We start from the raw sequence: 23061 nt of genomic DNA, 5'->3' as shown, positions 1-23061 counted from the left end.
TCCACAATTGCATAATCTAAAAAAAAATAGTGTCTGACCCGTTCTGGAGGGACGAAGTCTTCCTCTGCAGAAAAGCGCTAGTTTGAACCCAGGAAAAGCTGCTAACCGCGGAGCTACCGTGCCATCAAGATTGACACGGCTGATAAGTGAAATGGAAGTGCTCACTCTTACACAAGGTTCGGGTTGTGTTGGTGTAGCCTATTTATTTTTCTTACACCGACCTTTTCCATTAGCGTACATGCAGCGACCACATTGGTGAAACTGACTTTGCACAGGAACGAGCACGGTGTCAGTGTTGCAATGAAGTGTAAAATAATTGATTTGTACTACGCTCGAGTGCGACGCTTTCCATTCTATAACCGATCCAGCTTTTTACAGTATTTCCCCTCAATTGGCTCCACCTTCGGGAAACGGTGATTATTGACAGAGCGAGCCACCTTCGGTCAGCCGCTTCCATTAAAAATCCCAGCAAACGTTTCTGACCAGATATTGGCAGTGTTGTGTGTGTGTGTGTGTGTGTGTGTTTTGCATGGCCCCGTCCACATCCAGCAGGGGGCAATGGACTCCCACACACTGACACACACACAGTGAGGGCATTTGGGCAGCCTAAGGGGGGTAATTGAAGCCAGGATCGTCTGCACCGGTGTGAACCAGATGACCGTAAATAACATAACACTGGATGATGGTGGCTGTGTGTGTGTGGGGGGGGGGGGGGGGGGGGGCGTCTGTTCATCACTTCTCACGCCGAGTCGTCGTCTTCCCACCCGTTGCAGGTTATGTTATTTTTGGAGGGAAAATCGTGCCGCCACATTAGCAGCGATGGTTCAAGGAGAATGATGAAAGCCTGGTGTTTTCTGTTAGTTGCATGCTACTCTAGGGGGGGGGGGGGGGGTTGTTCCTCTTATCATGCATGTATGAAAAAGAGGAAGTGGAGACATGAGCAGCTGCAATCAAACTCCCTCCCTCGCCCCCACCCGTCTTCACCCGTAGCCTTTTAGTTCTTGCTTGTGCCCAGACAGCGGTTGATGACGCTGCAGTCGGGACTAGGGTCTCTCTCTCTCTCCCTCTCCCGCTCTCTTGCACTCCTCACTCACTCACTCAATCTCTCTCCACAAATGAAGGCTGAGTGTATTTATAGTCCAGCTTGTCACCCGGCAGCCAGCGTACGGGGGATTACCTTGGCCACGATGAACAAGCCAGGCATCATTCAGTAACGGGCGCTCGCTCTGACTCACGGCCACACAGGCAGCGTTCACCACACTATCACTGCTGAGGTATTTCACTGCGAGGCGTGCGTGTGTGCGTGTGTGTGTGTGTTTTTTGTTTGTCTGGCAGATTTCTCCGATTTATTATGGGGTGTTTATCAAATCCAGGGAAGCCTGGAGCGCTAGCTGCATGCTCGAGGAGAATCTCTTTTCTCCCAAATTAAGTGCAAACTTCTCAAGAACGTTAGAATGATTTCAGACTAAAGATGAGTCGGTTTGCTCGATGTCGGCTCACAGCTGTTCTTAGCTTCTACCACCGGCTGTTGCAGCGTTCGCATGACAAGTTGTGTTATTCAAATAACACTATTTACATATTTGTATTCAAAGTAGGTTAAACTAACACTATAACCTCCCCGACGAGCCGAACTGAAAGAGTTGTTTTGATCTGAGATTTCCTGCTTTGCTTTTAAAGTTTGTGGTCAGTTCCTCCTCTGAGATGTGTTGTTGTTGGAAAGAATAAGTAGTATAGTAATGATTGTCTGTCTGCTGACTCATGTCGCTCCACGCTGCAGCGTCACTCGTCGGCCCTGCATCATACGAAGACCTCCGTATCTCGCGTTGTGCTACGCTCGGATCACGCGTCACTTAACACCTTTGAGCCTTTGAAACACCTTTGAGCCTTTGAAAGCACCACGGGCTGGGAATAAGGGATTTTTCTATGGGCTCCATCAAGCTTAAAATCTCCTAAAACTAGTAAAGCGAAACGAAAGCTCGCCGCGGAAGATATCAAATAGCATTTTTATTTTTTTTACAATGAACCTTTTGAACTGTGTAATTTGCGCTGAATGTGCGGAGCAGGAAACTCTTGTGTGCACATAGTTTCCAAGGAGATTCATGTTTTATCTTGACTTAAAAGTGCACTCTGCACAGAACTTCTTTTGAAAATCTCCGTCCGAGTTGTTGCCGGGTTGTAAATCTCAGAGCGGGCGGACTGTATTGGAGCTGCTGTGAAGTCTCTTCCCTCCAATTCTGTCGAGGTCTTGCTGTCTGCATGTGTCTCACCGGGTTGTTTATACCGCTCATGCTACAGACACACTTGTTGTATGAGTTATAGAGGTGTGAGTTATTACTGGCCGTTACGATTCTCGGTGCTTCTAGATTTACCACAAGCTCATTTTTTCTGCTGCACACGGATGCTTTTGCAACAATTAATATAAGTAGTCGGATAAATCTTTCTAACTGAAACATTTCCACACCACTGCTGGGTTACAGTGGAATCAGTTAAATTCCTGCAGCTGATAAGCCCGTTTGGTTTAAACAGTGACTTGTTGTTCCAAAGAATCCATACATGTTCTTTTATTGAATCATAAGCAGCAAAGGGAGGATTGTTGACTTGCCGGGGTCACATCGAGTGTCCTAGTACATCAGCCTGCTCTATAAATTCACATGAATGAACGGCCATTGTGGTGTTTTCATTTGCATGAAGAATGGGTTTTGCTATTTCAGCAAATCTTCTCCTTGATAGTGCGTCTGGGTCTTTTGTGTAGAACTTTCTATAGAAACGGTGATTCTCTTCTCCCTTTTTGTAAATATCTGAAAGCTGCAACACTTCTTCTCTGTCTGGCATCAACGACCAAACCTGCACTGAACATGTCATGTTTTCTATGATATCTTTGCTGTAGCTCATAAATTGGAGTGAGGAAGTCTGTTAAAATACATGTTGATTGCCCTCAGTATGTTGCCTTAATAAAGGCTGCACTATTTATTGTTGTTTTTAAAATTTAAGTCCAACTAGTTTAATCTTGCACAAACACAATTAAACCTATTTGCCTGTTTTATTCTCAAGAAATGATTTTAAAATGAAATGTAGTTTGGCATACTAATGCATATTGACTATATTAGAAGAACAAAATAAGACCTCCGGCTCTATTTTAATCATACGATGTTAGTTATTTCTGCTATGCTTTCCTGTCAACCGCAGCTGGTTGCTAGGCGACGGATGAGGCCTCAAAGGCAAACGTGTGAGACTGATCACCAGTCGAGAGCCGATCAGCTGCCAACCAGCTGGTTTGGCTCTGGCTTCTCTAATTCTTAGTCGATGAAAGCATTTGTCACTTAGATTTCTGAAACGTACTAACGACTGACTGTCATCGGCTTCTTGGGAGTTTGTTCTCCGTATCGCAGGAACAACTTCAAAGCCGCGGTGCTCATAGAGAATGTTTCTGCCTGATTCAAAAGTCTTGGAACAGTAAAGGCATAAATTCACGGCAATAATTTATGTTTTCTTTCCTCTGCAGATACTTGGAGAAGTATGAAAAAGTCCACCACTTCGGCGAGGATGACGAAGAAGTGCAGCCGGGGAATCCCAAAGTCTCTCTTCCAATCGGTGCAATTCCCAGCTCTTACAACTACCAGCAACACGTTGTATCAGGTAGGGAGACTCGGACGCTGCAGACTCCTCTTCGTCTTCTTTGTCTCCTCCTCCTCCTCCCCCCTTTGTGTCCGTCTGGGTCACGTCTGTATCGGGTGCATGGATTCAGTTTCCGTTTGCGTTCCTTTCTTGTTTTCCTCTCTGAAGCTCGTCCCGTTTTCCTCCGTCGACTCCAACACACAGCGAAGCCTCCCTTCATCAGAGCCGTGATTTGATGGGGGTCAAGCATATGCACAGGAATGTGCCACAACAAAAGCTGTTTTGTTTTTCCAGCATTTTCTTGTGGGTCGAATGTATTTCTGAAGAACATGATGAGGAAGTAAATTATGTTGATTGCATGAGGGTTCGGGTGGCTGTGGCGTTGTATGATGCAGAGTTTGGCGGGGACAAATTGTTCCCTTTTATTTGAAAATCCCCTGTAGTGTGTTAATCAGGGAAACACAGATGCCAATAGAGAAAACAGTTTTTATAATCAAATTTGATTGATTTGTTGTTGAATGTCAGACTGTTCTTTGAACAGTTAAAGCCAAATGATCCTATAATTCATACAGTTCAAACATGTATAAATAACTCTCACAATTGTGCAATTTTATGAGATTTTATGTGAGGTCTTGCGTCTATGTTTAACGTTTTTGTTGGACGGTTTCTTTCTAATCTGATGAAGCTAAAAGTCCGTAGCTGTTAGTTCCCGGTGTTCTTGGCACAGAATATCCATGGTGATCTTTATTCATGACAAACATCCCAATCGCCTCATCAAAGCTGGAAGAAATATCTGTATTGTTCGTTCTGTTTTGTTTTTTTTTACTTTTCCAAACCCAACTGAGGACCGTGGCTGAGCTTTAAGCCTTTTGTACTCCCGTACTTCACATTTATTACACAGTGACTCATTTAATTCAGTTCTCACCTCGCTAAGCGCTGCTGTGTTTTGAATCAAGGTTGTGCTAAGCGTGCCTCCCTCGGAAGTTGCCTACGCACACCGAAGTATTGACTACCAATATTTATCTACTTTCTTTTTGTTTAAACCCAAACACGCAGCACCTTTCATGATAAAAAAAAGAAGCTCCTCTGAGTACCCACGTTATGTTTTTGTGCAACTTTCCAAGGTCCAAGCTTTTAATGAGTCCGATGCACGTGCGGTGAGTGGGAGCTGTCCGTTAGCCTCGGCGCTGCAGCGTTATGACAGCTGAGCCGCTCTCTGATGGGGAATTGACTGTCCTTACAGCAGTTATTGATGAAGGGAAGGAGGAAGCACCTGTTGGCTTTCCCCTCCACCTCGGCGTAGATTAGAGCCTCCAGCCTTTTAGTCGCAGCTTCTTTCCTCCTTCCTGTCCGGGGATGAGAGAAGACACACGACCCACGGTGGTGAACTGTGTCGGATATTAAAGAGCACAAAGGAAACCCCCTCCCTCCTCCTCCCAACCCCCCGCGGTTGACTTTGCAACTCTTTACGAAGGCGTGTTGTTGGAGGTTTCAGGCTGCGAGTGGTGATGCTTCACTAATGATTTGCCGGCAGGAAGCCCAGGTGACCGCACACAGAATCATTACTTCAGGACAACTGAGTAATGCAAAAATGAAAGCAGCTGTAATGAATATTATTAGTCTGCATACATAGTATTCATTTTGTCTATGAAGTCTTAAATGGCCTCGTGAACTTGCTTGTTTTATTTAATAAACATGCTTATGCCCAGATATTCAGGTTACTTTTAAATTACATTTTTAAAAAAGCAATCAAATCCTCACATTGAGAAGCTGGAAGTGGAGAAATGGACCAACTTTGAATCAATTATCAGAATAGTTGTTGATTAATTTACCGTTTGTCAACGTATTGATGAATTCACTAATTGTTGTGTTGCTCTAATTGGACTGTTTCCTATCAAATGTTAATTGATCCATGAGTTGACTTTGAAGACCAACAGATCATTAGGTTTTATACCCTGACCATAACTGTCAACTTGCATTTTTAAATGACTACTGTATAAAAGGCTACACGGTATTATTATACATCTTTTTGGAATGTACCAAGCTATGGCCGTAGGGTCATATTTAAATAATGTATTCAGTATGTAATAACAATAACGATTTGAACAGTCAATTAAGTAATCTTCTAAAAGACGATCCATGAGTAAAAAAAAATCGAACGCTCATTCCGATTGATTTTCCATTCAGAATGAAAATCGTGACGGCCCCTAACCTGCAGTAAGATAATATTGGCTGATATATATATATATATATCCGCCTGGCTGACTTTATTGGACGGTCTCGGTTACCTCCGTCTGTACCTGCAGGCTGTGAGTCTGACTGTCACTGTAACGTGGTTGGACAGGCGGGCTGGGATTGTGCTGCGTGTGCTTGGCGGCTCGCTGATGGTTCGCTGTCTGACAGTCGGTCCGTGAAGCTTCGGTCTTCCGTGTCGTCTACTAGCACCTCCGTGATCGGCCTGCGCCGTTGTTCAATCCACTCAGTGCCGACTTGCTGGGGGTGTTGCGGCGCAAGAAGGTTTTGAACGCCGCCGCTGCTATAATGGCAAACGGCTGAATCACATTTCCCTGCACAAACCTTTTCAGCATGGAAATCAAATTCACTCAGCAGGACTCCTCGCTGCTTTATGATTGGTTTCCAGAGGCGGCGGTCTCCAAAGATCCTGCACCAAATTGAAATATCCACTGTATGGAAAAATGACACCTTTGCACATAAATGATTGGTGGCAGAAAATCGACGGATCGGAAGGGAAGAGAATGTTTTCACGTTCACAGAGTGGATCATCTGTCATTCAGCTGCTGGTAAAACGTTCACAGAGATTCAGAGATCTCTCGCTGTTTTAGGATTAGAAGTGTTTTAATTAGAAAAGCCCATCACGGAGGTTGACTGAGTCAAAGACGAACACAATTAAAAGTTGGAGAACATTCAACGTTCTTCAGTCACACAAGACGCGGCTCATCAAACTAATTTGAACTGAAGATGGCTTTCACCGAGCAACTTAATGCCCCATTTGGTTTGCTTTAACTCCGCTAAAGGAAAAATAAATCGCAGTTAAAGCGGCTGAAGGTGCGTAGACTGGAAGCAGAAGTACTACAGGGAGAGAACAAACAAGGGCAGTGGAAGGCTTTTATTCTGCAGCTGCTTTGCTGTATTTACATGGTGCAATGATTCATTTAAAATCCCTCCACTGTGAGAGAGCGTTGCCTGCTCCGTTTCTTCTCCATCTCCTCCAGAGACGAGCGTCTTAAGGTCAAACGCCGTGGCGGAGGTTTATATCTCGCATCATTAACATTACACTGTATGCATTAATGCCGTCTTTGTTTACCGTTGCTTTGGTGGGCAGTACTGTTAAGGCCAACTCATACTTTAGGGGTTTGCCTGACCCCCAGAGGTCAATGTGTGGAATGTTGTCATTCACCCACGTCAGTTAGGGTAAACTCCCACCCGCAATAAGCAAAAATAGCAAGCATGCTGCATGCTCCAGTTTCATCCTACAGTCCTCTTGGTGGCATATGGACCTTGAGCTGCTTTGCAGAGGAGAAGATAACAAAGTGGATGCTTGTTTTCCAGGGAGAACATGCAACGATATCTGAGGCTTAACATCGAGCAAGCTGAAATAAAAAATTAGACCACATCCCCGTCAGAATCTGCACCTATTCAACAACGTATATGCTGCAAAGATTCACTGCAATGTCTTTTTCTTCCTGGAAGACGAACTATTGCACCTACTTACATCAGCTAGTAATATCATGACATCCATCCATCCGTCCATCAATCTGCAACTTTTGAGCGGCTCAGAGCTGGAGAAGGTCGTGAGCTTATCTTCTTCTCAACCATCAAATCAAACTCCTCCCAACGTTACGTCCCACCTGTCTGTCATCTTTCACTTTGAAATACGTTTCAGCACCTAAGATAGATACTCTTGACATGTCGCTTCGGCTCTACTTTAAATACAACAGTACTTCATTTATTGACTGCAACAGTGAGAGAGCTGCATGTTGGAGAATGATATACCATGTTTTATGTCATATGTAGTTTAAAAAATGCTATATTAGTAGTTAATTAGCTCCTGTGCTGCTGGAACGGATGGTGTGATTGTTATAATGTAGGAACCTGACGTTTCTCTCAGCTCACTGACATTTAAATGCCAGATTAGTAACCCAGAGATACGTTTTGTCTCTTCTCTCCCAGACTATCTCCGCCAAAGCTATGGACTCTCTTCAGACTTCCTCCCGCCGTGCGACTACAACAAACTGGTGCTGTCTCTCCTCTCGGGCCTCCCCAACGAAGTGGACTTTGCTGTTAACGTTTGCACTCTGCTCTCCAACGAGAGCAAGCACGCCATGCAGCTGGACAAGGACCCCAAACTGGTCACGTTGCTGCTGGCCCACGCCGGCGTCTTCGATGACTGTACGTAGTCAGATTGTGCTCTTTTTAGTTCAGATGTTATTAAGATCCACACACTAGAGCTCCAGACAACAAAGAAGCTTTGTAATATACATATAATTTAATTAGTCTGGAGAATATTTGTTGAAAATGCTAGTTTTGAGTTTATACTTACACCAATTTGCATCCTTTTTCACCGCTTTGTTCTCGGATCAAAGGTCCCGTGTTATCGTCATTTTTTAAGGGGGAATTGAAGAACAAGGGAGCAGCAATAATATGGAGCTGAGACTCTAACCCTCCCTCTGTTCCTTCCATAGCGCTAGGCAGCTTCTCCGGGGTGTTCGGGACGGAATGGAAGGAGAAAACCTCCCGGGACTTTGTCAGGGTGAGTAGATAAGTAGAATAAAAAGTCTCTATTTCTGTGACCTTTTTGCATCCTCTGCGACTCGACTTGCTAATAATGTCTCTCGGTTTGGTGATTTATAAATATAGATATTAAATGGTGCTTTCACTAAGGGGCCACAGAGCATCTGTTTCACTCTTTTAAGCGTGAAGATTGTCAGGAAATCTAGTGGTTAGTCTGAACAGAGGAACCTCAGAGATGTTTTTTCTCCGAGAGATCTTTACATCAAGATGGAGGTCAACTCGCTGGGATCTCACTCAATTTAAAGCGGCATGCATGAAAGTACAGACATAACTCAGAAATAATGCAAGTTATTATTATTAATTTATTCCCAGTCGTGTGTGTGTTTCTCATGTCCTTAAGAAGAGTCACTATCGTTCTCAGTGGCACTTCATTCAAAAGGGTTTCGTCTGTGTGTTTGTGTGTAGATAATTAATTGACTAATTAACTTACTCTTGGTGAATTTTGGCAACTCGTTCTACGCTAACAGCTGCTTGTCCTCCTGCAGTTCTGGAAAGAGGTGGTGGAGGACGTTGAAGTCAGGGAGCTGATCTGGGACAAGAACAGTCCAGCACAAGGTAAACCACTTGGTGTTAAAACGCTGTGATACGCACCACTTGTGATTTGTTTACGCCGACTTCCCTTTTCAGTTCTTCTTGCGTCATACCTACAAGTGTGAAGTGTGCAGTTGTGTTTTTCAAACTCCTCCCATGCTTAGTGTTTCACATTCCAGTTTCGGAAGGTTTTCAAACAATAAGTGAAAGATGGCTGCTGTCCTCTTTGCAGACGGTACGTCGTGTGAGGAGCGCTGGCAGAGCCTCTTCCACCCGCCGCGGAAACCGGGTATCAGCGACATGGAGGCCCAGCGGGTGCTGCAGATCGCCGTCATCCTGCGGAACCTCTCCTTCGAGGAGGCCAATGTCAAGCTGCTGGCGGCCAACCGAACGTGCCTGCGCTTCCTTTTGCTCTGTGCCCACTGTAACCTCATCTCACTCCGACAGCTTGGACTGGACACGTTGGGCAACGTGGCTGCCGAGGTTGGTCTGTTTGAGGCTCTAAAGTCAGAACTTCATGCCAAATATGACCTGGGTGACTTGGAAAAGTATTTCTTTCCTCAAAAACGTTACTGTGACACCACAAACTCTCCTCCTAGCCGTCCTTTCTGCTCCTTGATGATGTTCAGTTCCTACATTTCAAAAGAAGAGAACCTTGTAAACTGTGTATTACACTATTCAGTGGTCTGACCAGGTTTGACCTCCTCCATGCAGCGATTGTCCAGTCGTAGCATTGTAACAGTAACTAAACACCACTTTGAATTTCTCCACGTGTTGAAGTGGTGTTCAGTGAAAGTGGTGCTCGATATTTGAAGTCATGGGAGAATCTTTTCTTCTTTCAGGCTTTTCTAAACCAAACGAACAAAAGTGTAAACGTTGGATTTAAACTTGTGCAGATCAGATGCTTTGACACTGATTTTCTGAACAAACACAGCTGTTAGTTGACTGACGAGGTCGTCTTATTCTCTTCCAAACACTGATGAACTAACGATCAAACATCTCCTTAAATAGTAGCTTATTACATTACAAAGTTACCATTAATAAGTAATTTGATATATTAGACGGAATATAAGACATCAATGTGTTTGAAAACACAATCGGCTGTGACTTTCTGAGGAGTGTGTGTGTGTGTGTGTGTGTGTGTGTGTGTGTGTGTGTGTGTGTGTGTGTGTGTGTGTGTGTGTGTGTGTGTGTGTGTGTGTGTGTGTGTGTGTGTGTGTGTGTGTGTGTGTGTGTGTGTGTGTGTGTGTGTGTGTGTGTGTGTGTGTGTGTGTGTGTGTGTGTGTGTGTGTGTGTGTGTGTGTGTGTGTGTGTGTGTGTGTGTGTGTGTGTGTGTGTGTGTGTGTGTTCGTGTGTGTTCGTGTTCGTGTTCGTGTTCGTGTTCGTGTTCGTGTTCTTCTTCACAATAAGTTTGACATAATTAGTTGATTTCGTAGCTACAGACGAACCTTCTGGTGCCGCAGAGAACAAAAGTCTTAGATGTAGAAATGGCCAACGTTGAGAATGAAATAATGGCCGCCAGCTTAGTCACAGTGATTTAGTTCATCACATGGGCTCGCTTGAATTTTAAATATCATATTTGTGGGCGTACGATGCATGTAGATGAGCTCACATCTATTTTTAGAAACGGTGTCCATAGGGTCCCCGATACGATCAGTTAAGCCGTCGACACCATTAATTGGATGGTTGGGTTTATGTCTGTTAACACATTCTTCAGATATTATACTGCAAAGCCTTGTAATATAATAATATAAAAAAACTACAAGTGCACCCTGTTTTTGTCGCTTGTAAGTCGTAACCAAGAACACAAATCAACAGTATGATGAGGGAATTAATGTGGTTTGGCTTTTGACCAGATTTTAAATTTAGTAACACAACATGCTTTTGTTTGGTTAAGTGTGGTTCAGGCTCCGCCCAGGAACTCTGGGTAGAAACCAGCCTTTTAGCAGTACATTGTCTCTGCTGAATAACCTTAGGCGTCGGAGGTTCTAATATGTGTCATAAATGTTGGAAGTTGTTGCCAGCTGACTGGCTGGATGGCAGTTAAATAAATCTTGTGTGATCTTTTTATAGCTCCAGCTGGATCCTGTTGACTTTCGGACGACTCATCTGATCTTTCACACCATCACCAAATGTTTGATGTCCAGGGACAGGTTTCTCAAAATGAGGGGTGAGTTTTCTGGTGGCCGTGACGGCGACTTCCTCGTGTCGATAGACTGGATGAAGCTAACTGTGTGTTTCTCTTAGCCATGGAAATCCTGGGCAACCTCAGCAAGGCAGATGACAATGGCGTGCTTATCTGTGAGTATGTGGACCAGGACTCGTACAGGGAGGTAATAATGCTCCTCACCCTGCCTGACCTCATGCTCCTCATGGCCTCTTTGGAGGTGCTGTACCTGCTGGCCCAGCTCGGAGAGATTCCCTGCAGCAAAATCGCCTCCGTCGACCACAGCATAGGTATGGATCCTATTGTTTTTAAACGTTACACCAGCTTACGTGGCTAAATTCTTTCCTTCTACCCATGAAATCTCCGAGGATCTGGTTTCTCACGACTAGAATGAAAGATTCCTTTGATTTGAAACGGAGGAGATGTGACATCCTGTTTTGACCGAGTCCTGATCCTCGTGTGTTTTTTTTCTTCTTCTCTCTCCTCCCCGGTCAGACCTGTTAGTGCGGTTAGTATCGGTTGACCTCCACACGTTTGGACCTGACGCTCTGACAGCGGTGCGGTTGATCGAGCATCAGGCCAGCGCTGACCAGCCAGCCGAGGTCCGACCACAGCTGGTAGAGCAGGTTCCTGCAGCGGTGCAGGGAGCAGCGGCGCCCGGTGAGTGTCTGAGCGGGCATCATCAAACCATTAGGATCCGTTTCATTCATTGAAGTATTATTTTCTTCAGGACTTCATCAAGCTGCCAGAGCTACCGAGGAGTCCACACTGTCACAAACTGCACTCCCTGAATAAATATATTATTCATGGGAAATGCTATTTCATAAAGAGGCAGACAGAAGGGTAGTCGATACGCATTTGAAAGATGTATCCAGGATGTCAAACTGATTCAGAAGTGAAAAAGAGAGCTAAAGCTACAGATGAGTGTAAAAGTGAACCACCACCATCACCCTACGATCTTCCTAAGTCCTTATTCACTGTTCCATTCATAAAAAAGTTGTACAGTATACTTTCATTAACTAGCGTAGCATCGAAATGCTAACCCTAGTTAATGATTTTCAATTTCATATGTTACTTTAAAAAAAACGTTGTTTATCCTCACTTGGCCCAGATGCCAGGATTGTAGGAGGGGTCAAACAAAATTGAAAAGTCCATGTAAATATTACACATCACCACAAGGCAACAACACATTCATGTGAGGCTGCTGCTGGTTTACAGAGTGTGAAGGCAACAGAGGGATCCCACTGCCATAAACTCTTATGTCACAGGTTTTAAATGTCTGAACTAAAAATACTTCATAAACTACAAAATCACATTAAAGTCTGCTGGTCAGTCAACTCAGATCACTTTCAACAAATGCAGTGAATTCCTAAACATAAACTATTAAACTGCTGTCTGACCTGTTGCTCCTGAGCCACTGGACAATGTGCTGCATACCAGCTGGTCATTAATATATTTTTCTTTGGCACTTTGAATAAGTCGCTTGGACCTTTTTTTCTAAGAGTGAAACCTTTTCTTAATTCTTGTCCGGTAATTATCCCATATTTGAATTTCACTGTGATGAAACCATTTTCTAACTGTTAAAAATACATCGTTTCACGTACAAAGTAAAGATGATTATATTAACATTGAATATTTAAGCACGTGTAGGAGCTGAAAACCACCTGGAGAATTATCAACACCTATTTAGTTTTGGATCTCTGTGAATAGACGGACAAAGGAATCAAAAGCTGTAAAAGCAGCATTTTTCACTCTTCTTTCTGCACTTAAAAGAACAGGTTTATTAGCCATTAAGTAACTAAAACAAATCAACATGACTGAAGATCAATAGTGATATTTGCTGACCTTTTTTTTAAGGCGGTTAACTAGATTTCTTTAAAGTGAGATGAACATGAATGAGTGAATGAACAGGTGTAGGAGCTAAACCCACCTAACCTTGGAGGTGTCATTCCTGTGCCATCAGTGGGCTGCAGAGTTATTAGTCTGCTGACATCTAGTGGACACCCAGGGGACAACTACAAACTTGCAGTTGACTGAATCAGTGGACACATTCACCATATTCTCTTGCTTTCAGCCTTAAATCAATGATTTTTAAATCGTGACTGTTTTTTTTGTCTTTCCAGTAACGAGGGTCGCGGCTCAATCCACCCAACCACCACCTGGTATCGTTGAACTAGATGGGGAAAAATTTACACTGCAGTGGTAAGACGAATTCACCCGTAGCTGTGAATTTAGGATATTTTTAGCTGAAGAAAACTCCATCCGCCCCCACGTCTGTTTGCCAGTGTAGTAACCACTCTGTTTGTTTCTCCCAACAGGCTAAACGCACACTTTGAGACGAACGCTGAGGGTTCTGTGTCCCGATCAGAAATGTACTCCGAGTACCTGGCCACGTGTAGTAAAATGGGACGGAGCAACATCTTGAACTCCACCGGCTTCCTCAAGTGTCTGCGGTCAGTCTTGCTTCCTCCCTCGCCTTTTAGAGCCCAGATCACGGATGTCTTTGACCCCGACTGAGATCGGAGTAGTTACTTCTCTTTACCTAATAATAACACATGGCTGTTTTTGAGTTGTAGCACAGTGCTGCAGGAATTATTGGTCCTAAAACTGAGAAATGAGTTGGCACTTTTACACTACTTCCCTCGTCTGGAAGTCGATGGGTTTTTAGAATTACTTTTTAGTTGGATGCCTGAAGTTAGGGCTGAGATTCACACAATTTAAAGAGATTAAAGCTTTTATTCTACAACATAAAATACGTCTGTAAAAAACCTCACTCATGACACACACCAGTCTGGCGCTCGGTGGTGAAGTCATGTGACTCTGGTGTAGTTTGTTACTCGCCTAAATCATAAAAGAAGAAGTGTTCATTTGTGATTATTTTGCTGAACAAATGGTTGAAGTATCACAATTATTTGTTTGCCACAAAGCTTATTTTCTGCAATAACCCAGAATCCCGTTAGCTTCTGGAGGGACGCAGTGCTGTGCTAACTTCCAGGTTGACCCACAAACATGTGTCATCCCTGCAGCGCTACAGTGATAAAGATCCTCCTCCCTTTTATGTAGTGAACTCGTGTCTCTACTTGCCCTCCACAGGACTGTTTTCCCCAACCACACAATGCGGCGGCAAGAGGAGCCCAAGGCCGGCAGTCAGGTCCAGATCCTCCTGGTCGGGCTGAGGCGCAGGTCGATCCCCCTGCCCATCCAGCTGTACTACCAGCAGCCTCAGCAGCAGAATCCGGCAGCAGCTCCAACGCCTCCAGCAGCACGACACGAAGCTGGAGATCCTCAGGCCCCACCTCAAGGTAGAACTAGTACAATTATGACGTTTACATACTTTCATTCAGATAAGTTAGAAAGTCAAATGCAGTCAGCTGAGATTCTGAATAGAACAGAGAAAAGAGGGTGCAGAATGATCCTGGCAGTCTTGTAGAGAGAGCTGAGTCCTGTGGAGACAGCCGAACTAACTACAAAGGCATGCTGGGAAATGTTTTCAGGAGAAGAAGTTACTTGGAGCAGCTTACTTTAGGAAATTGAGAGGAAAGCTACTAAGCTGTTTTACAGGAAACGAAACACAGCAGACGATAAAATGGAAATATTTCTCTTTCTTCGTGTAATTCTTCGTACTTACTTAGTTCTGTGTTTGTGTGTTATGTGTGACCAGGCTTACCTCTCGGGCCTCCCGGTCTTGGACCTCAGTTTGTCCGGGTATTGGGCCCCAGCCTCAGCACCACTGGTGGCGCCCCATCCATGGCCTTGGCTTCACAGGACCCTCCTCACGCGAGCCACCCGACTGTTCCCCGTCACCCGGGGCACCCGCAGGTGTCTCCGCAGTTACCACCAAATCCTCTGGCAGCGGTGCAGCAGCAACAGATCCGACCCGGTCTAGCGGTCCAGATTCCGACGTCGGCGGCGCCCACCCTGAACCACAGCCCCCAGAACTCTGCAGCTCAGCAACACTCCCCCATGCTCCCCACCGGGACGCCTGTAACGCTATTTCAGCAGGTACCACAGGGCCACATCCTCACCGCCAGGGTACAAGGCGTGTGCCCTCCAATCACCCAGCACCCGGGCCTTCCTCAAACCCCTCCCCTGTCTGGGCCTCAAGGTGGCGCTCCCCAGGTGGAGCAGTGTGTTGCTGTGGTGTCGACACCCTCTTCTTCCATCCAGGTGGGGGGCAACGCGATGGTGACTAATTTGCAGGGGTCACGTGTCACATTTCAGAACATCGCCCCCAAACCAGCGCCAAACCAGTCAGGTGGACCAGCAGTCACGATGGCCAACCAGCAGCCTCAGCAGCAGAGCGTCGTCATAGTCAGTCCCAACCCCCAGCAGAGCCCAGCCTACGCCCCTGCCATACACCAGATCGTTCTTGCCAACCCCTCCGCCATTCCCGGTGCCCAGACTATCCAGATAGCAGGGCAGCCCGGAGCTGCTTCCAGTCCCTGCCCGCCTCCTGCTTCCCACTCGAACACCCAGCTCCAGCCCAATCAAACTGTCAGCCACACACTGTCCATGAAACGGCATCAACAGCAGCCACAGCTCCAAATTATATCCCCAAATCCTCCCTCTCAGCCTACCTCCACCGAGTCCAGCTTGATCAAACAGCTACTGCTTCCAAAGCGAGGGCCTTCTACCCCGGGGGGAAAGCTCATCCTTCCCGCCCCACAGGTGCCCCCTCCAAACAGCACGATAGGCCCCAGTCCACAGGTCATCTACCAGACCAGCTACAGCACCCAGAATCCCTCTCCTCAGCCTCAGCAGCTCAATGTCCAGCTGGTTCCTGGTCAGCTCCCTGCTGCAGGAGCCCCAGCCCTCCAGACGGTCCAGCTCTTGCCAGGTCAGCTCATTTCCACAAGCAGCCCGGGTGCAGCTACCATCATCCAGGGCCCCACGACAGCTGGACAAGTCACATTCACCGTGGTCCCCAACACTGGCTTCACCACCTCGGCCGCTGCTGTCACCGCTGTCAGCCAGAGTGCTGTGACCCCGGGAGTTCCCCCTCCTCCATTCGCTACTGCAGCAGTGCCCCACCATGCCCCAGCAGCTCCACCACCACCACCACTGCCAGCTCCCCTCAGAGGAGACAAGATCATTTGTCAAAAGGAGGAGGAGGCCAAGGACGCCACGGGGCTGCACATCCACGAGCGAAAGATAGAGGTGATGGAGAACTCATCGTTGACTGAAGGAGACTCCAACGGCAAAACCAGTAATGGCGATGTTGCGGCAGGTGCCAAGCTGCTAAACGGTCGGAAGTGCATGGAGTCTAATCTACCTCCATACCACTCAGGGAACAGCCAGGGGGCGCTCAACGGCCCTGCTACAGAGGGTCACCCTGCTAATGGGAAGCAGGCCCTCTCCCCCAGCCTGAACACCCCCCTGGAGGGAAACCCCGACCCCAAAAAGACTCTGGTCAACGGGGTGTGTGACTTTGATCGGGTTGACAGTGGTGGCAACTTAAACAAAAACATTCCAAATCACATTGCTTCCAAACAGTACTTGGGGAACGGGGAGGTGGGCCCTTCTGAGAAGAGTCACGGGTCAGACCCCCCTCTTCCTAGTCCTCCTCCCCCCCAGCAGGATTCTGCCAAAGCCCAGCAGGCTGATCGCCTGGCTAACGGACCCCAGGCGGCGGGCAACAGGCCTCCCTCGGAATTAACCAATGGACCTTTGGGGCCGAGCCACAGTGTGCCTGTGCTAAGACAGCAACTGCTCCCCAACTCCACCTTCCCCCCCACCGTTACTGTTACCTCCCAGAGTCTCGCTGCCTCTCCCGCAAACGGAGTGGCGTCCGAGGCTCGAGGCCTCAAGAGACCAGCCGAGAGCGAGGACCGCGGCGCGGCGGCGGTCTCCTCGGGGATCCCCAACAAGGTGGGAGTGCGGATCATCACCATCAGTGACCCCAACAACGCCGGCAGCAGCGCCACCATGGTGGCGGTGCCAGCAGGAACGGACCCAAGCACAGTAGCCAAAGTAGCAATAGAGAACGCCACTCAGCAGAGGAACTGCTCGCCCACACTGGCAGCTGGCTCCACGGTGAGTAAGCTGCATTTATGGTGGTGTTACTCCATGGTAGGTCTGTCACAAAACGTGCCTTTTATGTCTGTGACGGATGCACTTTAGTGAGGATTACTGTGGGTACTATGTAGATGTTTTTTTCTCCACTGTGAATATCAAAATGTTCACGTCGGCTCAATAGATTACCACGGTTTGTTGTGTCTGTTGAGTGATTCAAAGCTACTAGTCACCTGCATATTTGAGCAGCTTATTGTACCCTGGTTTGGGGGATCCAGTTTGTATTATGCCTCTTCTGGAGTTGAATGTTTCCAGATAGCCAGCCAAGCCAAAGATATGTACACACACACACAACGCAGCCGTAATGTGTTGGAAAAAAATGCATGTTTTAATCCACTCAAACATTTTACACCAAATCTAACAGCTGGGAGATGTATTTGGTGCTCTTGCTCTGTGGTCTCAGTTGACAATTATTTGGCACCCAGTTTTATGTAGGGCACGTTGTAACTTAATTCAAGAAGTATTTTTTTCCCCGTACTATGAGAGCAGAAACTGCTGCTTGGTTCCTCCATTCAGTGCCTCCCCTCCGTCTTAATGAGTTGCTAATGTCTTTGGCTGTGGAAGACAGAGAAGTAAAACCTGCAGAGAGACTGTTGAGAATACAGCGAGGGAAGCCTGGAACGGCCATTAGTTCTCCTTTGGCAGTTGAGCACTGAGAGAAGATTATACGGACATTTATTTTTGTTTGGTGTTGTGCCAATTCTTCAGGTTTTAGCGGGATTCCACAGTAAAATGGGTAACATGTATTCCCCACGGCGCTCCATGCTTTCCTAGCCATGCTGTGTGTTGTCGTGTACCTGCTGGTACAACGCGTTTCTCATTTCTGCAGCTCTGATATCTGGTTAGCACTCAAACGACAGTCCGTGTAGGAGATGGAAGGTGGTGTGTGTGATTTAGGGCTGATTGAGACGCTGCCACGTTTGTGTGTTTACTGCAGGTCGACTAGAATAATGATTTGCGATACCATATATGGCCACTTCTTTGATTTAAGTATGCTCTGGTACGCCACAGTAGAAAGTAATGTGATGATGCCGGCTGTGTGGAAGTCATCAGACTGACTCAAATAACAGAAGTGTGTCGACTGTTGGCTTTCCACGAGGATGTGGAGCAGCCAGACACGGGGGTCCGGAGGAGAATGAGTTTGGCCAGTAAAAGCCCAAATTTGGCAGCTTCTGGCACATTCTAATGGCTCCATTCCATCACACGCACTGATCTGTATTCATGCATATTTTAATGGGTTTGTCTACGATTGTTAACGTACTGAATAATTAAAGCAGAACTGGGCTTCCTATGGATTTTAACCTCTTAGTAGTTATGCATATTTAAAACCACACATCCTGACTGATTTATTTTGGTGTTGACACCTTCGCTGCAAGGTTTATCAATGAATGAATCATCTTTCTGTACGTTTGGCTTTTGACATGAACTGTCTGTGTCGTCGAGGGAATATTCACGTTTCCAGTAGACTTTTAGTGCTTCTCCTATACAATACTGGAGCTGCTGCACCAGCGGTTTCTCAAGTAGCTCATTTAATGAGGATGTCATCATCCTGCCTGTGCAATCAATGCAATTCTTAATGTGTTTTGTCATGAAATTGTTAATATTTGTCAAACAAAGAAGAGGATCACATCTCAGCTGACTGCACACATTCATATAGAGAGTGTGTGTGTTGTGTGTGTGCAGGGATGATGTAAACAGACAGGCATGAGAACTTGTTGATACTTGATCCTTTTATCAGAATCCAAAATGAATATAATTAAGTTTCCGGCTGGACATAATTAAGTAGATGACCGTTTGGCTGGCAGCTCTGTTTACACTGAAGATGGTCTGTAAAATTTGTTTTAAATTAATAATTTGTCTTGCGAAAACGAGTTAAAAGCTTGAAGAGTCTCGTAAAAGAAACTCTCGGTTCTCCTTCCATTGTTGTTTTTGTGTGCTGGGCTTTACAGCAACAACGCCTGATGTTTGGAGGTAAAGAAGGTGAAGCCAGTTAAGACCATGTGGCTCTCACCGATACTCACCTCCTAGAGCAAAGCTTCTGAGAGAGCAACTCATGCCGATAGACAGGCTTCGGTTACTTCTCAGCCAACAGTTTTTCTTTGGGTTAATTGAACATGCCTCCTTTTTTAATGTTTTCTATCAATTCATATTTCTTTCTAACTCTCCCCGCAGCCTACAGTTACCCCGCCCCCGCTATCCCAGCCTGCTCCAGGAGGGAACCACAGCCCTCGCCTCGCAGCACAGCAAACCCCCGCGGCGCCGCCGGAGCAGAGCAGGAAAGCAGGGCAGAACTTCAAGTGTCTGTGGCAGTCCTGTAAACGGTACGCGTTCGGAAACGGACCGGTCACGTCCTCAGCCGAGCCGCCGTAGAGCCGCCGCTGATGATCTGTTCTCCTCTCTCGTCCAGGTGGTTCGAAACGCCGTCTCGGGTGTTTTACCACGCGGCAACGCAACACGGTGGGAAGGATGTGTATGCAGGCCACTGTCAATGGGAGGGGTGTGAAGCGTTTCCCCGGCAGAGACTCTCCTTCATCACACATCTACAGGTAAGGCTCCGCCCACTTTCTCTGAGCAGCTCGGGAACATTTACATCCTCGTGAATATCGTCACAACTGAGTTGAAAAAGCTGTGTAGTTTACGATCATGGTACACAAGTTTAAATACAACATGATTTTAAAAAATACAGGAAGTATCGTGTCATAAAAAGATGTTCAGAGCGAGACCTCATGACTTTTGATTACTGTATTTTAGATTGTTTTTCACTAAAAAGGATGTTGAAATAATAAAATTTGTTTCTCAGCAAAATGTAAAGTTATTCCAGTATGTTTTCCTGCCATTTTTTACTAATATTTTGAAGAGTTTAAAATTCTCGGGATAATATTTTGTTAATGGCCATTGTTTTGGCCGGTATATGGTGACATATTTTACAGGGGATTTATCCTTTTGCTCAGTGTTTCGTGATTGCTCTCTACAGTTACATTCCAACGATAATTGAACACGATTGATCTGAACAGTATCCACTGTGTCTTTTCTAGGATAAGCACTGTTCTCGAGATGCTTTGCTGGCTGGACTCAAACTAGAGGAGCAGCAGGCGCAAACTCCGTCTTCTTCCCAGTAAATACGCCTTTCTCTTAATCTTCATGTGTGATTGATGACTGACACGTTATTCTTCATTGTGCTTGAACTCCTATAAATATAGGAAATAGCATTAATGTGTTGTGTGTGCTCGTTGTGTCACTCAGGACTGCGCCGGCGGCAGGCAGTACTCCGACACCGCGAGCACCGAAAGCTATCGTGAATCACCCGAGCGCAGCTCTCATGGCCCTTCGACGAGGCTCTCGAAACCTGGTCTTCAGGGACTTCACTGTGAGTAGAGCCAGGCCGGCCGCTTTAAAACTCCCACACACACACACATGACTTGTCGTATGAAAAGCTCATGGGTGGACGTCAGCTGCTCGGAAGCTTTTTAAATCCACAATTATAGCATTTGCTGCCGTAAACCATCCTTGTTTGGAAGTGATGCATCATTTTTTGGGGGGGACAAAAGTGCGCAAGAAGACTTTGTCTTCAACTGTCACTCCCTCTGAACTTGCTCTCTAAAAGTGGAGTGTATTTGTTGTTTCCTCTCCCAGGACGAGAAGGAGGGACCAGTGACCAAACACATACGACTAACTGCTGCCTTAACGTTAAAGAACATCGCCAAGCACTCGGACTGTGGTCGCATGTAAGTTTGGCTTTTGATGCCAGAAAGAGTATGGACAAATTTAATAATAATGCAATCCAATACGTGTACCAGTCATTTTGATCACTTCCTGGTGTTTTGGATAAGACTTGTCTTACGTTGTGTTTCTCGTCTCTCAGGTTGGTAAAGAGGCATGAGACGCACCTCTCTGTGCTCGCGCTAAGTAACATGGAGGTTTCCACCACGCTCGCCAAATGCCTTTACGAACTGACGCGATCGCTCCAGGCTTAACGCCAAAAGGACAACCTCTACAACCCCCCCTCCTGTGACGAGAGGAGGAAGCCACCGGTGAGCCGTAGCGGGTCTGCAGGGGGGGAAGCGAAGGGCGGGAACCGGAATGAAGACCCTCCTTCTGCCGCGCCTGGTGCCCTCCGACCCCCCCTCTTATCCCTCACCTCCTTCCTCGCTGACCTGTGTTCAAACCCCGCCCTCCCCATCTACACACACACAGACACACACACACAAAAAAGAAAAGAAAAACTGCCACGGGGTCTTTCACCAGCTGCCCACCAGGGGGAGCTCTTTCAGACTGCTTCCCCCGAGGGACTCCACCGACTACGATACCCCAAACATGAGCACATTTTGTTTTAAGTTTTTTTGTTATTTTAATATTCCTCTTCGTCCCGTGAACTGATGTGTGCGTTGGAGTGAGTGGCGGTCGACTGAAGGAGAGTACGGATTGGGCAACGGGGGGGCGGGGCTGTGGTCGGTGTCCCACAGGGTCGGGTGGAGGAGGACTCAGCTGGCAACTGGCGCAGATACATTTTTTTTTTCTTTAGAAACTTGGTAGCTTGGTTTTCTTACTTGAGTCAATATATTTTCACTTATTTATTATTGAAATGAATACCATTACAATTAATGAAAAAGAATCTTGTAAATATGTTGTGAATATATATAAAGAAGATCCTCTTTCATGCCGATGCAGCCACTGGAGAACTTGCTCTGTGGAGTAATAGAAGCATTACTTTGGTAGAATTTAAAGTAGTACGTTGGTTTTTTTTGTTTGTTTTTTTTTTTTTGCTTTTCTATGATCCCTGGTCACTTGTATCTAATGTGATTCTATACTCAGCAGTGGATGAATGTACTTAAAAACCTGTAAATAATTCTGCAAAGGTACTGATGCTGTAAAGCTTAGGGAGGGGGTAAAAACAGTTTTTTGTGGAACTGTGACATTTTTTGTATTATAATACCTTGTAGAACTCATTTTGCTGGCTGAAAGAGTATGGAATAATATATCTCATGTCATTTTGTAGAAGAAAAAAAATATTGAAGGTATTCTCCTCCCTTCCTCTTCCCCTCACACGTCCTTCCCTCAACTCGCACACACATACACACACACACACAGACACACACACAAGTAACATATATCCACTGTAAGCGTTTTGTCATGGTACGTGCAACAGTGCGCGTACCCAAATTTTTTTGTATTTGTAAATTGGTTTAAATACATGGAGTTTTTATACAGGTTTTCTCCTGTGTTCTTTGCTTTACGTGCAGGTATGATATTTTCTTCACTACTTTTTTCTATCTTAATATAGTGTGGAGTTTTATTGTACTATTTTTTCATTCTTAATACCATGCCACATTCCGGCTCACGTCCTCAGACTGTCCTCTCTACCGTGTGTTGTGTAACATTTATGACTGCCTGTCGTATTAGCATCTGACCAGGGCGAACCCAACCATCCTCATTTCTGCGGTGTCAGTAGGATGTGTGACTATACATAGACCTAACAGTCTGTTAGAGATTGGCTTTATTTACTTTGGTGACTGTTTATAGTTTTTAAATAAAACACTGAACATTTTGCTTTTGGTTTTCACGCTTGTTTCTTTATTTTATGTGTTTCCCCCCCAAAAAACAACACATTTCTCCCACGTTTCCTGTCCATCAAAGCACATGCAGCTGATGCAGAGCAGTGATTCAAACTTCCAGCAGGTTGTTGAGTAGCTCAATAACTGTGATTGCATTAAAATGAGGAAGTGAGAGGAGAATCTGAACAGTTTACTGTTTGCTAAAACTACTGGCATTAAAATACTTCACTAAAAGTCACGATAAATGGTTGAAATGGCTCAAATTTAAATAGTTTTGAATGGGTGAACTGACCATTTGTATGAAGATGCCCC

At 45.8% G+C, this 23061-nt stretch overlaps 1 protein-coding gene across 1 annotated transcript in view; it reads left to right on the top strand.

Moving 5' to 3' along the window:
• arid2 (AT-rich interactive domain 2) overlaps positions 1-22744 on the top strand; it is a 30883-nt gene extending 8139 nt beyond the window's left edge. The window contains exons 4-21 of the mRNA XM_084038577.1: positions 3503-3636; positions 7807-8025; positions 8319-8386; positions 8913-8982; positions 9191-9441; positions 11032-11128; positions 11206-11415; positions 11621-11785; positions 13249-13327; positions 13444-13578; positions 14219-14427; positions 14787-17158; positions 19370-19518; positions 19605-19743; positions 20233-20312; positions 20441-20564; positions 20831-20922; positions 21060-22744. Of these exons, the coding sequence (XP_083894703.1) occupies positions 3503-3636; positions 7807-8025; positions 8319-8386; positions 8913-8982; positions 9191-9441; positions 11032-11128; positions 11206-11415; positions 11621-11785; positions 13249-13327; positions 13444-13578; positions 14219-14427; positions 14787-17158; positions 19370-19518; positions 19605-19743; positions 20233-20312; positions 20441-20564; positions 20831-20922; positions 21060-21171 (4705 nt within the window). The 3' untranslated portion in view covers positions 21172-22744. The remainder of the gene's footprint in view (positions 1-3502; positions 3637-7806; positions 8026-8318; positions 8387-8912; positions 8983-9190; positions 9442-11031; positions 11129-11205; positions 11416-11620; positions 11786-13248; positions 13328-13443; positions 13579-14218; positions 14428-14786; positions 17159-19369; positions 19519-19604; positions 19744-20232; positions 20313-20440; positions 20565-20830; positions 20923-21059) is intronic.
• The last annotated feature ends 317 nt before the right edge of the window (positions 22745-23061 follow it).

This window comes from Eutrigla gurnardus (assembly GCF_963514095.1).
Source record: "Eutrigla gurnardus genome assembly, chromosome: 21".
NCBI classification, from domain to species: domain Eukaryota; kingdom Metazoa; phylum Chordata; class Actinopteri; order Perciformes; family Triglidae; genus Eutrigla; species Eutrigla gurnardus.
The sequence above is the reverse complement of the archived record's forward strand: the minus strand, read 5'-3'. Positions and strand labels throughout refer to the sequence as shown.